This window comes from Passer domesticus, chromosome 3, assembly GCF_036417665.1.
Source record: "Passer domesticus isolate bPasDom1 chromosome 3, bPasDom1.hap1, whole genome shotgun sequence".
Lineage (NCBI taxonomy): Eukaryota > Metazoa > Chordata > Aves > Passeriformes > Passeridae > Passer > Passer domesticus.
This window is the reverse complement of record NC_087476.1, coordinates 32,975,094-32,991,875: the sequence shown is the minus strand read 5'-3', so window position 1 is coordinate 32,991,875 and position 16,782 is coordinate 32,975,094. Positions and strand designations below refer to the sequence as shown.

The window sequence follows — 16,782 nt, the reverse complement described above, 5'->3', positions numbered from 1 at the left end:
AATATGTTGCTGTTTTACAGGGGAAAAAAAAGAAAAAAAAGTTGTGAACTGTACTTTCAGAATTAACTGTAACCTTAATTTTAGGGGATAGACTTACCACAAGAATGAAGTAAAAAAACCATCAAAAACCACAAGAAAGCATAAAAATTTTATTAAGATGTGTAGGATTTCAAGGTTTCTAGGGCAACTTGTTTCTCCTGTTTTCTTTTCCCTTTATCTCAAACACAGCAAACACTCTACAAGAAGCATAAGCAGTAGCATTCTGGATTCTTTCTTGCAGAGTCTGTGAATCAGCAGAGAATGACAGGTGACTGTCTATGTGGCCTCCCCATTCTTTTGTTTCCTCTTCTTTTATCAATAAAGGCTTTCCCAATGCCTGGCCAAACAGTCGACAGACTTCCTGGGCTTTCCGGCGCGTGTTTCCAACGGCAGTGACACACACTTGGCGGCTGAGAGGTGGAAGCAGCAGCACAATAACAAGCAGGTTCAACTGATGTACCAGTGTTCCTGCCAAGCCTTTTGTTTTTAACGTCGCAGGTTTTGTAACTGCAGAGATGCTAAGGCACATCACCTTTCCCCAGCTTCTGAGCCACAGCTTGGGTATTGAGGGGACAGTGTGTGGAGCAAATGTCAGCATCCTCACTAATTCCGATGAGATCAAGCATTCCTAACACCTGCATGCTGCAGGCATCCACGCTGAGTTCAACCCTTGCTCCAGGCATTTCAGTGGCTCAGCTGCAAGGTATATTAGCACCTGCTTAACGTCACTGGCCATGTTTCCTGATCTCCTGTAGATACCTCTGACATTCAACTTTTGGCATCTCTGGAACCTTTAACAGCAGCTAATTAAGCTTGCTGCTTGGACCAGGCAGTTCTTTTCTTACAAGAGGCAAAACCCCAACCAAGACTAAACTTCCTTCTGTCCCTCCCACTTAGTGAGAGAAGCCTGGACTGTGAATAGTCAATGCTGCAAACAGATCAAGATTGTGAGCTTCAGGGCAGCATGTTTTGATGCTGAGAAGTGCTACACATGGTTCTTTCCAGATCATGCCAGCTAACAGTACTGGGAATTGGTAAAGGTACTTGAAATTATCAACACCTGGTAACACACTTGCACCCTCCTCATGAATAAATACAAATGAAATCTATGCATGATGATGTAATCAAAGCCAAATTCTGTTGACCTAAGATTCACAGCAGATTATACTCCAGTGAAAATCAGTGGGAAAATAATTTTTATTACATTCTGCTTTTGCACAGGGACAAGAACAAATTCCATCTTCTAGGCTGAACAGCATTAATTTATAAGTTATACTTAAATACTGAAATCTCTAACATAAATATTAATAGGTGTGAAGGAAACTACTTGCTCCCATTGCAAACAGCATAAATTATGTATTCATATTAACTGAGGCTGTGAGATTTTTGGTGTGTGAGAGGACTTACCGAAGTGTGTCTATGGCTTCAGGGGTATGGTAGAAATGAGGTGGATTGATGGTAACAGAGGTTCCTAGCTTCTCAATGAGTAGATTGCAAACATTCTGCATTTTTCCAAAATCACTGAATATGATACAGACCTGGGAGTGAGTGAACAGACATCACATGAGTAATATCTTCATTTTCCACTATTACTCAACACTTTTATTTAAATCAGTATAAGGCCAGACATCTACAAGGTAATTAAACATACTAGTGCTGTATACAACTCCAACATTTATGAACTTATAAGACTTTTATATAGCCCTAGAGACTAGCATTAGGTTTGCAACAGAAAGAAGTAAATAGTTTAAAATTGAGGATTAAGAAATCCATTCCTCAGGAAATACAGAATTCTTGGTATGCAGACAATCTGAAGAATGAACGTGTTCTGGTGCACATGACTAGATGCATCCTGGTTTGTCCCTTCTTAGATTGCTAGATATTAATTATGCAGAAGCTCATACAAAATGATGTGGAAAACATTGCACATGAAGGAAAAATACATTTTAATTCCAAGCATTAAAGAAACCGCAGCTATGAGGTTAAGTTAAGCCACGCCCAGTTCAGCTTGCAGTGGGCTCCAAATCCTGTATTGTCTGAACAGACTCACTGCAGTGCTGAGAGGGAACTGGGCACTTCACACTTAAAAACAATTTAAACACCTAACAGTCTCTGGCTTTAAGAAGCATTAAATGAAGATACACTAGAAATTCAGGTCCTTCCCAAATGCTATGAAACAGCAATCACTATCAGCCCTGGATCCAGAGCCCAACAGTTTTCCTGGTGGAAAGTCCAGCCAGGCAGCAACTTTCCAGGCAGAAGCCAGTTTTTCTCTGTGGCAAAGCACAGCTGCCAGGACTGAAGCAATGACACTGAGCTGATACAGCATTGAGGAATCAGAAATCCTGGATCCCTAACTTTTCTTTTTTTTTTTTTTTTAAAACTAAAACTTCACTTCCAGTACAGCACTCTGACCATGAGTCAGGTTCACCTTCTTTCTTATCCCCAGCTCCATTCTTTTTGCATACTAATACAGCTTCCACAGGAGTGGAAGAAAAAACCTGCAGTAAAGAAAATTCTACTGCCACCACCTGGGACATAGAGCTGCCCCCATGGCTGCTGCAGTCTATGTGACTGCAAGTCACAGTGAAGGGACATGACACAGAAATCCCAGTTACAGCATGTCAGTGGCACTGCAGCAGCTTCCTGTGTGCATCCCAGAGATTTACCTTGTGCAGAATGAGGTAATTCAAGGAAGCTGAATCTCTCAGTGAGTGAGGAGGGAGCTACTTCATATGCAGAGTAAGGTAAAAAGTAATTAAGGCTCCCATCTTGTTAGCCTTTTGGTGTAGTACCTGAACCTTACCCTGGCTTAGATCCTTGCACTGGTTCAGTGGCTCTGAAAGGTGCAGTGTCAATTGAATAGAGACTGAAGATGAGGCTACACCTACAGTTTTTTCTTCAGTGGGAGTTTTTGCCATACATATAAAAAGCCTACATCCCCCTGTGATGTTTTGCCAGGAAACTGTCATAGCTGTATTTTGTGGAAAGTCTCACTATGAGGACTGTCATAGTGTTTTCCAGATTGCCATCAGTATTTACAAGATTTATTCCTTCTAGGAGATGAAAAAAAAAATGATGAAACAAAAGAACTATGGGTCTTAAGCTGGAGATAAATTGATCAGGCTGGGGCACTTTTGGGCACCCAGGAACTTTACTGTTAAACAAAAAGCACTTGATCAAGTACTCTCAAGAGCAGAAAACAACTGAGCAATAGCTGATTTTGCTGTCCCCCCAAAAAAAGAAATCACAATTTTCATTTAAAGCTACATCTAATGCTTTCCACTTACAATTACAGAGAATACTTCAACATTAAAATGCAAATAAATGTTTTAACTTCATCAATTATTAAGGTTAAAAAGTGTGAAAAAGTAACATGAAGCTATGCAAAACTATTAGAGACATTCCAAGGTTTGGATAAGGCTGCAAATGACAAGAAGTTATGGTTTATAAGGAGGCAAGTGTATTAAGAAATGCACAAAACCAACATAATCTTCCTCCCATGAGAATGTCATGCAATAAATGAACTATTATGATAAAGATATTAAGCTTTGTGATCTTATACACAACTTGATTCTTCTGCATACTTTCCTTTGTTATAGCATGAATTAAAATTATCTCCTTACAATTGAAAGAATATCTTGAATTCTTCATTATACTTTTAAATAGCTACACGCCTGGGAATTTTTCAGTCTTCTAAAAATTCTTTAGAGGAGACAAATGGTAAAGAATTTACAGGATGAAGTAAAATAGCACATCCAAGACTTTACATATAACACAGATATAATGGCAAACTTTAACAGAGAAGTGAATGGAAGTGAGTTTTAAATTCATTTATATTGCTGAAGTAGGCAAACATGCTTGTCAATGGAACCTCACTGGATTATGAAACTGCACTAATAAAACAAGGATGTACATACAGGGAGAAGCAAGGAAGAGACTGATCTCTGCATTAAGAGTGGCCACACTGCTACCTCAGCATGCAGGGCAGCCAAAACAGCAGCACCGTGGCTGGATTCTTCCAGTTCCAGCCCCTGGGGTCCCAGGCAACCACAAAACTTTGCAACAGCAATTACAGCTGGTCCAAGCTGCTTACAAATCAAGACTAAATCTAAGCAAGTAGTTTTCCACATATAATCCTTGTTGTATAAAAACTAATAGCAGAAGATGGATAATTGGTTAAGTGACCACTTAAGACTGAAGTTGTAAGCCTAAGCTTGTCTGCAGCCTAAACAATAATTCATACAATAATTAATAATAGGGTTTTATTAATTTTTAAGTACAGGTAATCTATAAAACATGGTGATTTAAGCTCTCAAGGTAGTAGTGTCTCCATGAGGAAGATGAAGTAATTCAGAACATGACACTGATGCACACCACTTAAGTATCTTAAGACTCATTTTAAAATCCAAATTTTATTCTCCAAATTCTCAATCATTTCTGTATTTATTGGTGTTATTTAGATGAAAATATGCCTTAAAGCAAGCAAACTAAGGAGGCTGAACCTGTTTAAGAGGACTCTAAACCACAGCTCTATAAACCAGCTATCATTTTATTGCAGGCTTCAAGGTTTACTTTGTAAGGATCTCTAAATTTGCTGGGTAGTGATTAAAGTTTTATGGTCTAAAAAATACATTAGCTGAACACACATAATTTCCCTCAGTGAATGTTTCAGCACAGCATTTATTTCCTACTATGGCATGAATGTGCAAATACATACTTCCCTTACCAGATACTGAAGTAAATGGGATTATTCCCACAATATCTACATTTCACAGAGCACTTTTTACCTACAAAATTCTGAGCCAATTACCCAGGAAACAATTACCTTTACTTAGAGCAAGCTGATGGCAGAGTTGCACAGAACAGAGCAAAATCCAGGTGCTCTGCAACTGTGACCTAAGCACAATTTGCATTTGCTCCCAGTTCAAGGAGCTAAAATAATGAAAAAAAAAAAAGAAAGCTGAGCTGGGAAAAAAAAAAAGGTTATTAACTGGGGCAGCTTCCTGAACTCACCAACTCCTTGCAAGAAGCAGAGGGTAGGAAGGGCTATACGTGAAGGAAAGTTCCGAATTGTTGGTTTGCTCATACTGCCCCAGAACCAAATATGCCAGTCTGTAGCATCAGGTAACATTTGAAAAGCACACATTCATCTGAGAAGAAAACAGTTCTGCACACAACACAAGACTGCAGCTGAACTCTGCTATAAACTGCAGTCCTTAAGTAGTTTTTTTGGACTATGCTGCTGTTATGTTCCTTGGTCTGAGAAAAGATAGTCTGCAAATTTTTATAGGTCCTTGACACACTTTTTATTCTATAATTTTATTTTTGGTTAGGTTGAATACATACCTCTGCTTCCATTTGGTAAGTATTTTCTACTCTACTAAAATCTTCTGTTACAGTCATATTTTCTTCCTAAAACAAAGTAGAGGAATATAACCTTAAAAGACAGAAATTAAGCATCTGCTGTATGTACATGGTGTCCTATAAAACCTGAACTGTTTTGGCATATTACTTATGACTTTGCAACAGAAATTTTGAATTTTCCATGCAAGTATCTTCAGTTAAAAACTAGCAGGATGTTAAAGATTTCTTGAATTTTTCCAAGTCAATTATACAGTAGCTCTATAATGTGATTTTGCTGCTATTCCTTTGAAGAGAACAATTAGGTCATAAAAGTGGCTGCTAGGTAGAAGCTGTGTGTATTAGTGTGTAACTGTAAATTCACCTGGTACAAGAAATCTAGAAGCTTCAATTGCTTTTAGAAAGTTAGTATGTGAGAAGTGCTTTTTAGGCCCCTATTTTAAGATATTTTAGCAGCAGCAGTAGCAGCAGCTTGTATCAAGGTCATATGAACAAAGATTGAACAGCTATTATTCTGGCATAATGGTAACCCTTGAAAGAGGCTGTTCCACCAGTGATGCCTCGGCATCAACAGCAGCTACATTGGTCAACATAATGGCTGCACAGAGCACTGGCAAATCCTGTAGGACACATAAATAAGATACTGAACTTGGGAAGATACAGAATAACTGCAGTTACATGTGAATATTTGACCAGCTTGCTGCTGGTCTAACAGTCACATATCTTTCACCCACTTTGCTCTGCAGTAAACACTTTGAACGAACAATTTATTATGAAATTACTCTAACATAGCAAAAAAAAGCACAGCCTACAGTTTAACTGCAGCTTTGTGTGTAACACCCATGAACTTCAGTAAAGCAGATACCCAGCCTTCCAATTACTAAAGAAGTTTTATTTACTAGATTTATTTGCATAGGAAATATTTGCCTTCAATGTTGACATTCAAAAGATGCTTTGTGTCGGAGAATTTCCTACAGACGCTCAAGTCTTCAAGTTTATCATGTAGCATGCATAAGTTTATGCAAATGATATTAACTATGAGAAGCATTCTCCTTTTAAAGTATTATATGGTTTTATTACCATTGAACAAAAGTCTACAAAAAACTGAAATTTCAAAATTTGTACCATGATTGATTGGTAGTGCTCAAATTCAAGCACAACAGTCCTATTTTTAGATATTTTCAGAAAGTCTCTTCTAGTTAGGGCAAGGATTAGCAAGGGCCAGTAGCCCATAAAAGCTGTATTTTTTCTTTTATGTGGCTGGCTGGGATTTGCTAAAGAGTGATCAAGACAGTCTAGCACCAACAGCTCATTTAATTTACAGGATGGAGTAAATCTTACTCGTTATGGTAGAATTCAATTACAATTGCCAAGAAAGATTTTCCCCCAGAGGTTTCATGTATCTTATAGAAATTACCACACAGAAAACACAAACTACTAGAACTCGTATCTTACAGAAATAGCTGTGCTGTAACACAATTGTAAACACAGAAAAAATGCATTTGCTTTCCCCTGTCCCCTCTCCTCAATCCTTTTTTAAAAACAGGTTCTCTTTCCTGCTGAGAGATCCAAGCCTTGGAATTTGGCTGTGCCCTCCCAAAGTTCCTGTGTACTTAAGGACACTGCCATCCCGTGGCACCGAGTGCTATGGCAAGATCAATATGCTATGGAGTGAAAGATAATTTTGCACCATGTATTAAAAAATTTCCTTCACAGCTAATTTTAATCCCACCAAATTTGACAGTAGCTGTATGTGCTACTGAAGATAAATAGAAGAAATAATTGCTGAAGTCGTAACAAGGTGGCCTTCTGTGATACATTTTCTGTTAGATACTTCGCTTCTGTTTCTGACTGTGCTCACACAAAGATATGGAAAAGACAGGTAGGAGACAACAGAATTTTAAATTGAAATCAAGACTGAGACTACTTCAAAAGCAAAAATTTTTCTTCCCTACTGTTTATGTCTACTATTCATATTTCGGCTGAGGAAATACCGATTTGATTGCAATAGCCACAGAATAAATACTTTTCACTGTGACTTAGGAAAACTGCACTTCAGGTGTTCTGGACATACGGAATAACTTTCTCCACTTTCTAAATCTGTGGGCCAAGAATCACAGAAAATAATTAAACCAATATAACAATACTGGTATCTCAATCACCCCAGAAGCCATTGAACAACTCTTAACAGAATCACACTTGTGAATTCTGCTTAAAAAGCTTAATTTTTATGTGGCATGACATCACTGCTTCAGGCACTCTAAAATAAACAAAAATGAAAAAGACAGTCAATATCCCATTGAGCATGTCAAGTCTAGAAATTGCTTTGCTTTATATTTTCACTGTTTTCAACTGAACACAACCTTTTATAGCCCTTCCTCCTACCTGCTAATTCTGAACAATGTCGTAGTCACAGGACCATCGTGCCCACCCTGATGACACTGGCTGGTTATAGGAATTACTGCTCTTTTCCCCAGAAGAGAACAGGGACAAAAATAAATGTTAGCAAAAGCACACTTCAAGGAGAGAAATATGCAACAACACACTGAGAGAACAGCCCATCTGCACATAAAATTATGTTCTGCTCCTGGCTAATGACTTAACAAAACTATGAGACCTTTTTCTGACACACAAGCCAAGCCTGAGCAAGGGAAAGTGTTTACAGTTTGGAACGTATGCCTGTTGGGTAATGTATGCTGATATGTGTAACTGTAAATAAAAAATACCTGGAGACACTTGAAAATGTTTCTTGCAGTCTACTTGCACATTTGAACTGATATATCCAGTATAACTTCACATTATCAAAAATAAAGCTATCTGAACAATCAAAAGAGTTAGCTTCTTTCATCTGATCATGGCATTTTTGTTCTTGGCACTATGGGAATGGTTAATGAGAGTGTTCATGTACGCTCCTGTCTCCTGACAGTCATCCACAGTGCCTCCAGATAGTTAAGGATGGTGAGCACCTTCTGGGATTGGGTAGCTGTGCTCCAGCCTCTCACCCCCACACATCTATTTGGCATGAGATGACAGAATGATACCCCAAAAAACAATGGTGAAAAAGTTTCTGCTGAATGAAGAAGAAATAACGGAAGTATATGTAACAGTTATTACAAGAAAGACAAAAAGCAGATTTGTACTCAGCAAATGCAGGGTACTCTGCAGATATTTCTTTATATATGTGGTAATATAAAAAAGGTGATGCCTTACACAGGTTTTTACCTTCAGTCAGGGATAAACTGACATTGGAAGATTTTGCAACTAAGTGAGCAAACTTTAAAACCTTTTTTAACTGATTGTATGGATGTACATCCATAACTGTGACTCCTGAAGAAGTTTGAAATATGAAGAATATTGCACATAAATCCACGGGAGGTATCCCAGTTCAGACAATCTCTAACCCAGAGCCTACCAGATATATTTTGCTAGATGGTTTGCTTTGTTCTGTAACACTCTGACAGGTACAACAAATATTATCACTGCTATTTTAAACAAGGTGCCAATGCCAACAGTTAGATAGAGCCATTAAAGAAAGCAAGTGTCATCTCCACACCACTCCCCAAATAAATCACAGCTGGAAAATATAAAATCTGTTTGCTTCTAGAGAAAGAGAAGAAAATGTTACTTTTGAGCAGCTGGGCTGATTAAGGGAGATTGCTTTGAAGGCTGCAGGGAAAGTAAAATCAATGGGGAAACCACATTCTGTGCTCTGAAGTGCTGCATATACTTACAGCACTCTATAAATAAATGCCACTATGTGCATCTATTTCTGATTAAAATCCTGTGTAAATGTATATGGAAATCAGGTGCTGCCCCCAGGCCTCCTGAGAAGCTGCTAATGCAAGCTCCTGCTGCTGCAAAGGTTATGCACTTCTGATCTCACAGACTTTCTACCATAGCAACAATAAGGGTTAAGAAAATTGTTCTGTGGATTAATTAAAAATAAATATATAGCATAGTTAGATGATTTCTAAAGAGGCCTTAGATAGGCTTGCAACAACTAGAACCATATGGAGACTGTGAAGAGAGATTAATTTTACAGTTGTCTAGAATGGTATTAGCTGCAAGTGAAGTTAGCAAACGCAGTTAAGAACAAATTGCCAGCAGTGAGAGTTGTTAGTGGAAAAGCTGCAAGGCAAATAAAAGCTCCAGTAGAGTGATTTAAAACTGGATGAAACAAAGCACTAAAAATTATACCGTGGGGAACTACTCTGAAAAAAAAATAACTTCATGTTGTTTTTCTCAGAGTTCCCTAGAGCTAACACTTTGCTAACACTGAGAAACACACAACTCAAGCAGCATTTCACAGTCTCTCAACTAAGTGCAAAGAACATTTCCATTCTCCAACACATAGCATCTTTGAAAGAGAAAAAGATTACTGTGAAATTATTGTAACTATAATAAGACACCGAATACTCTCACATTGTAAAAACAGCCCACTTTCCACCCTGCTTGCCTGCTCACATTTCTTTTCTGAACCTGACTGTTATAAACCCAAATAAAATCATTTGTTTGTCCAAGTTGTACTTCAGTTTGCAATCCCTTTTTCTAGCCTGAAGTGGTGCACACAGCCCCTCTAAAGCACCCTCACCTATTTAACACCCTGCCTACTCTTGTGTGCCAGCCACTACATGTTGGATGCTCCTTGCTGTCCCAATTCAATCAGTATCAAGTCAAAACTGGAAGTCAGTTTTCAGATTCACTGTAGGGTAAATATCTGCAACTTTTTTAATATAGCCACGCTCTGAAGAACTATTTAATTACAGTCAGGACAAAAATGCCCCATAATCTGACAGCTCACCATGGTGGTGGATACAAAGGTCAACATTTTCTCTACTAATAATAATGAATGCATGCTGAATTACTTTGTTCACTCCCATTCCTCTTAAAATCCACCACTCTAAACTACTGTTAACTAATTTAACAGACACTGAAGGCATTTAATCTGTAATCCCTTTCAAAACTGCACCAGTTTTGGCTGAACGAGTCATCCTGTTGGCAATGGCACCCAGGACAAATGCTGCTGTGACAGACAGGCACCCAGCCATGATCAATACCTTGCCTAAAGCAGCCTCCATGTCCCCTTGTCATCTAGTCCCAGAGCTGCAATATGAGCTTTTTCAGGGGCTAAGTGGTCTTCTTTACTGCCTTCTTTATTCCTGAACAATTTGTATAGATGCTACAGCAACACCGTAACAGTTCAAAAAAACCCCATGGAATCCTATTTTGTTTGGGAAGTGAAAAGCTGGCGCCAGTACTTATCTTCAAACGCATGCAGCACCTGAAATGTGTGCATGCAATTTCACTGTGGGCACATCACTGTTTAGGGTGAGTAACTTGCTCTCTTACTTTGCATTTACTAACTCTGGCTTGCACTGTAACATCACGCAGTATCAGGAAACCCTTCTGCAATTCTTTTTAACTCCACTGAATAATATGGTGTTAACAGCAAACTCTATCATCTCCCTTTTCCCCCAGCTTAACTGTGAATACACTCAAAAGGCACAAATCCCCTAGGGAACTTCAGTAAGAAGTAACTTTTGAAAACAAATGCTTATTCCATAAAAGACCAGGTTCTTTCTGTTTTTAAGAGCCCCGTGTGTGGAACACTGTCCAAAACTCTTTTGCGAAATCCAAAAGCATCATCAGCACAGTTGTAAGGTCAAATATCACCCTTATGGAGCATTTACTGTTTGGACAGAGCTTTAAAGGTAAGTCTGTGCTTTTTTCATTGCTGCAAAATTACTTCCAGAGGCTAAAATACTCATTGTGGTAAAGGAACTTTCTGGGTCCAAAGGGCTTCTGTCACTTCTGGAGACTCCAGAACTTTTCTGAGCAACCCAAGCTATCTTGATCATACCCCATGTTTTCCATACTCTCTACTTAAGTAGAACAAGAAAGAGAGAGAGGAAAGAGCTCTGTATGTATTTGCTGCTAAGCTCTGGTAATCACAGTGACTGACACACACAGGTACAGGTCATGCTGCTGTGTACAACTTCATCGGTTTCACCCGCATGCACGGGCGAATACTGTATTACGCGAACAAATCACAGAATGAAGTTGGAAAAGACCTCTGGTATGACAGAGTGCACCCTTAGACCCAACGCCACTATGCCAACGAGACCATGGCACTGGGAGCCACGTCCAGCCCTTCCTTAAACGCCTCCAGGGGCGGCGATTCCACCACCGTGGGCGTCCAAGCAGGATGGCTTCCACATGCTTAACAAGCAACCTGTTGGATAGCCCGGGTAGCGACATTCCACCTTTTCCTGCCTGCAGCCTTCCAAAGAGCGGCAGGCTTTCCCAGCGGTTCCCGAGGCACCGAGACCTCCAAACCCGTCACTCCCCTGCTTCCCGCCGGCACCAAGGCCCTGAGCGCCGCTCCGGCGGGAATGCACCGCACCCCGCCGGCTGCCGAGCGGGACCGGGAACTGCCCCGGGAACCGGGAACTGCCCCGCCTGCTGCCCCCCCGCCCCGCCTTGCCCCTGGGGACGCCCCGGCGCCTCAGCAGCGGGCCCGTGAGCTCACCGGGACGCCGTGCAGGCGGGCGCTGTGGGCGATGTACTGCAGCCGGCGGGACACGCTGCTCCGCGCCGCCACGGCCGCCTCCTTGCGGCTGCCGAGCCGCAGCGACACCCGCGCCCGGTCCGGGCGGGCGCTGAGCTCCGCGCTGCCGCTCACATGCACCTCCCGCCCGGGCAGCGCCGCAGGCTCGACGCGTCCCTCCGGGGCCGGGGACGGGGCCAGGTCGAGCTCGGCGAAGACGCGTGAGGGAGGCGGCGCGGGCGGCGCCATGGCCGCGGCTATGGCGGCCCCTCACGGCACCATGGCAACCCTGGGGCGCCACGTCACAGCGCCGCCCGCTCCCGGCCGCCGCCGCGCGGGCCCGGAGCCCGCCGCTCCCGCCGGGACCGCCTCGTCACGGCGTCGTTAGGGGTGGAAAAGACCTCTGGGATCATCGAGTGCGACCTATGACCGGACACCACCATGCCAATTAAACCATGGCACAGAGTGGCACGTCCAGTCTTTCCTAAAACACCTCCCGGGACGGTGACTCCCACATCTCCCTGAACATTCCTTTCTGGTTTATAATCACTCTTTCTGTGAAGAAATTCTTCCTAAAATCCAACCTAAACCTCATTGGTGCAGTTTAAGAGTATATCTTCCTATCCTGTCGCTGGTTGCCTGGGAAGTTCCTCCACTCCTCAGGGAGGGGACGCTGCCATGGCAGTGTCCGAGGGTGGTACCCAGCCATGAAAGTGACTAAGCACACGACAAAGGACAAGGTTCATGGCCGGGCCCAAACAGGGGCAGCCACAGCAGGTTGCCTAGGTCCATGTGCCGTTGCATTTTTAATATTTCAAATGATGGAGGCTCCAGAACCTCTCTGAGCAACCCAAGTCAGCGTTTGACCATACTCGGAGTAAAAATGTAGGGTTTTTATGTTCACCTGGAGTGTCATGTGTTTTAATGTCTGTTCACTGCGTCCTGTCACGGGGCAACACAGAAGGCAGCCTGGCTTCCAAGTCTTCCATCCATCAGACATCTAAATATAGACTGATAAGATCTCCCTGATCTTTTTCTAGGCTGTGGTTCCAGCTCTGTCAACCCTTCCTCCTAAGAGAGATGCTCCAGTCCCTTCATCATGTTCACAGCCTTTTGTTGCACTTTCTTCATTATGTTCATATCTTCCTTGTGTTGGGGAATCCAGGCAACACTCCAGGGGTGCCTCACTAGTGCTCAGCAAAGCGGAAGGATCCTTGACCTGCTGGAAATGCTTCCCCCAATGCACCCCAGAATGCAGCTGGCCTACTTTGCCATGGGGTCCATGATCCACCTGTTGTCCTTTTCTGCTTTCCCGCCAGTGAAGCCCCAATGTGCACTGGTGCACAGCGTTGTTCCACCCCGGCTGCAGGTTTTGGTGTTTTCCCTTGCTGAACTTCATGAGATGCTTTTCAACCCAGTTCTTCAGCTGGTCAGAGTGACAACGAAATGAGTAGCTCAGTGATTAGCTCTGTATGTCTAGTCTTCTTGGTGTGACGATTCTTGGGAAAGACTCTAGTAAACTCTTGCTGTTTACATTTGTGATACGTTGTGTTTTGATTACCTGAAATCTGTAATCTAGCACAGAGACTGGAATGGTACTTTATGTTTGTACAGGGTCTTGCAGCCTTCAGAATTCACATTCCAAATGTTGGAAAATCTGTGTTACTGTGATAAGTCTATGTCTGATAAATATTGCTATATTCTCCTCCTAGATAAAAACATGACATGCAAAGGCATCAAGATCTGATTTTAACACTCAGATGAAGATTCCTTAGAGGTGTCAGGAAGCTGAAATATTGAGGGAGTTGAAGCCCTGTCTTTTGTCCCCTTCATAAGTCTGCTTGGTTTGTGTGTGTGCACTTCATGTCTTGTCATTAGACAGCTTCTGTACAAATTTCCTTTCTTGTCATTAATATCATATCTGCCTTAAAAGGTGTCAGTGGCTTCTGCCTGCTTCATGACTTTTGGAGTCTTCTGCCTTTGAATCTGGTTTTCTCTCCATATTTGCTGAACACTTAAAGCTTCAAATGAAACAGATTGAACCTCTTAGGTATTCATTACGTCTGGAGATGGCACTCCATGTTTCTCAGCAGGAACAACCAGAAGTAGAGACTCCTAAAATTTTGAGTGCAGCTGACTTTGATCAAAGTTATATGACAAGATAAGGAAGAAGCTTGTAACAGAATCCAAAAATATCAGTGCCTCGTCACTTAAAATAAATCAGTTTGAGAGCTTGTATGAATAAATTCTTGGCGCTGCTAACTTTAAGAAACAAAATACAAAAAGGAAAATGAGTACAGGAGGAATCATAAATGTATATTCCTCAGAAATAAATGATTTCATTAAACAGAGAGTTAAATGCTTTTGAAAGTAGTCTGTCACATCTGTACTTACATTTTTGTTGTTTTGTTTTTGTTTAGCCAAGATGTTTGTAAAGGAATTACTTAAATATGTAATAGTATCAATCAACATACTCTAAGTATTGAATGGTGCTTATCAAGAAATCATTATTAATGCTTTTAAAGAACTCTTGGATAATGTAATGAAGCAAAATTCTGTACTCCATTTTTTTCATGTTCAAGATCATTCTGATTTAACTATTGGGTAAAAGTGATTTGCCTTCTTATGAGACAGCCTATCTCAAACAAAACATGTTGAAGTATTTATACTCAATGTGTATATCTGCAATGAAATCTCATAGGTGCTACGTACTTCAAAATTCAGTGCTGTGTGGTCTTTAAATTTTGGGGAACGCAGTGTGTCTCTTAGAAATATTACATAAAGGTATCAATTTAAGAGCTTAATTGGCTGAATCCCAGAAGATCTTTCTAAGGCCACATATCAAATTACCTGAAATGCAAACTAATCTATGGAAAAAGACCTTTCTGTGAAACAAGGTCAAATGTGAGTGAGTGGTTAGTATGCACTATAAGAACATCATGCACCAGGGATCATTTAATTACTGTAGCCACATTTTTGCTTTGCACTCTTTAAAGATACATTGCAAAGCTCAAGTTTAAGTGTATTGAGAGTCTGTCACTCAGAATTTTAATATAGAGCCAAATCTACAGATAATAAGCTTTTCCTGACTTACATTTTGAGTAGGAGGCATCTTTGAATGTGATAGATTAACCTGTTGTTTTAGTTGGAAAATCTAATTTAATTGTGAATATCATTCTGCTAACTTATCGTTGCATTAAGAAATTGAAAACTTAACTACAGACTGTGAAGAAATAGAGATGGTGCTAAATGGTGTGTGGGATTTGGTTTTTTCCTTGGGAAACAGATGGTTTTATGTTTGGATCTATTTCTGTATGGTAGCAGTGAAGTGCAACATTGCTTATGACTTTTAGCAATGGATCTGGATTTGTTTAGTGAGGTAAGACTTTTAAGGCTTGGAATGTGTTTGATGAGGAAATCTCTGTTACAGCTGCTGCCAAATGCTGCTTTTGTGAAAGGACAGTTTGCAGTAGTGATTTTTACTGATGTCTTTCTGTTGTTATGTGTCTTCTGACTTAGTGTGCTGCAAAACATTTATGACACAGGAGGCCCTGTGCCATACTTATGTATACTTGGTTATTCCTTGCAATGTTTTTATGCAAAATCAGTCTGTCACTCACTACTTACATAACACTGACAATTGCTCTGTAGGACAAATAAATATCTCCTGTAAGCCTGGTTTGTTACCTTTCCAGAACCATATAAAACTCAAAATTGAGAAGGTAAGATCCAAACAAATGGAAAATAATCCTTCAAAATTTTAAATTATTTTAAATAATAGAATTCTAAATTACTGAATTCTAAATTATTGAATTCTTAACAACAAACCCCAAGGAGCTTTAAACTTTTACTTGAGTATCTTTTAAGAAGAAACATGGAAGAAAAAGAGACCAACACTAGTAGCTCTGTCCCAGTTGAGGTTTTATTTTCAAGATCAACATTTACTGGATAAGATGAAGCCAGTGTATAACTTAGATGATTTCTGTAAAATCTCCTATATTAAGGAAATGTGTGTCCTCAGAGGGTTTTTTTCCCCTCATGGACTAATGAGAAAAACACACTTGCCTAGGCTTGAGAGGAACATACTATGGCTCACAGGAGTTGAGGCTGGTGAGACAGTTTTCCCTTTACAACATACAGAGGTCTACAGAGAAAGGGGAGTGCCTCCAGTCCTCTCACTTTGGCCATGCCTCCAGAATTTCCAAGGGCTGTTAATGATTTCTGTAGCTCACAATGTCAGTCAGTGAGTCTTTGCTCTGGATGTTGCTTACTGGAAGATACTCCAGAATTTGCAGTCAGAGTAGAGGAAGTAGCTGGAACTCTTTCCAGTATTGCTGGAAAATATGAACGGATTAATCAAATTTTTATTTTACTTTAAAGAATAGTAGTGATTTGACAAGATAATTTGCTTTGGACGTAACTCCACACAAAGCTACTGTCTCAGGCTGAGTGCAGATGCAATTTGACTTTTTGTAGTTTTAAATTGGTCCTATTAATGCAAGAAGAGATTTCTTTACTCTGCTTTTCACAGTGAACTTTAACATATAATGTTAGCAATTATCTTGTTCTATGATTGTAGTTAGCTGTTGGTGTTGATTTAATCTGCTGATTGAAAGCCCACAGTACAAAAATGTAATTACATCATTCTTGTCCATTTCTGTAAAACTGTTAAAACTGTCTCTTAACTTATTTCACTAGCAACTTAATACAGTTGCTAGTGAAATCAGTTAAGAGACTGGTTGTCTTCAGTCATGACTGAATGAAGCCCTAAATCTTGGAACATACTGGTATTAATAATGCTGTCAGAGAGAAAGTTCTGTTTAAGACTAGTA

General features: G+C 40.5%; 1 protein-coding gene across 1 annotated transcript; it reads right to left on the bottom strand.

Annotated features, from left to right (window-relative positions):
• Positions 1-135: 135 nt before the first annotated feature.
• On the bottom strand, positions 136-12,239 carry IRAK1BP1 (interleukin 1 receptor associated kinase 1 binding protein 1). The gene is made up of 4 exons (XM_064412499.1): positions 11,933-12,239; positions 5,389-5,454; positions 1,447-1,577; positions 136-449 (listed from the first exon to the last, which is right to left on the bottom strand). The coding sequence occupies exons 1-4, from the start codon at positions 12,197-12,199 to the stop codon at positions 179-181; spliced, it is 735 nt and encodes a 244-aa protein (XP_064268569.1). The 5' UTR covers positions 12,200-12,239; the 3' UTR covers positions 136-178.
• Positions 12,240-16,782: the final 4,543 nt, after the last annotated feature.

Coding starts and splice junctions, on each gene's coding strand:
- IRAK1BP1 (XM_064412499.1), bottom strand. CDS start 12,199: ATGGCGCCGCCCGCGCCGCCTCCCTCACGCGTCTTCGCCGAGCTCGAC. Junction 1,578..5,388: donor CTTACCAAATGGAAGCAGAG/GTATGTATTCAA, acceptor ACTCACTCCCAG/GTCTGTATCATATTCAGTGA. Junction 450..1,446: donor GAAGCCATAGACACACTTCG/GTAAGTCCTCTC, acceptor TCCACCTCTCAG/CCGCCAAGTGTGTGTCACTG.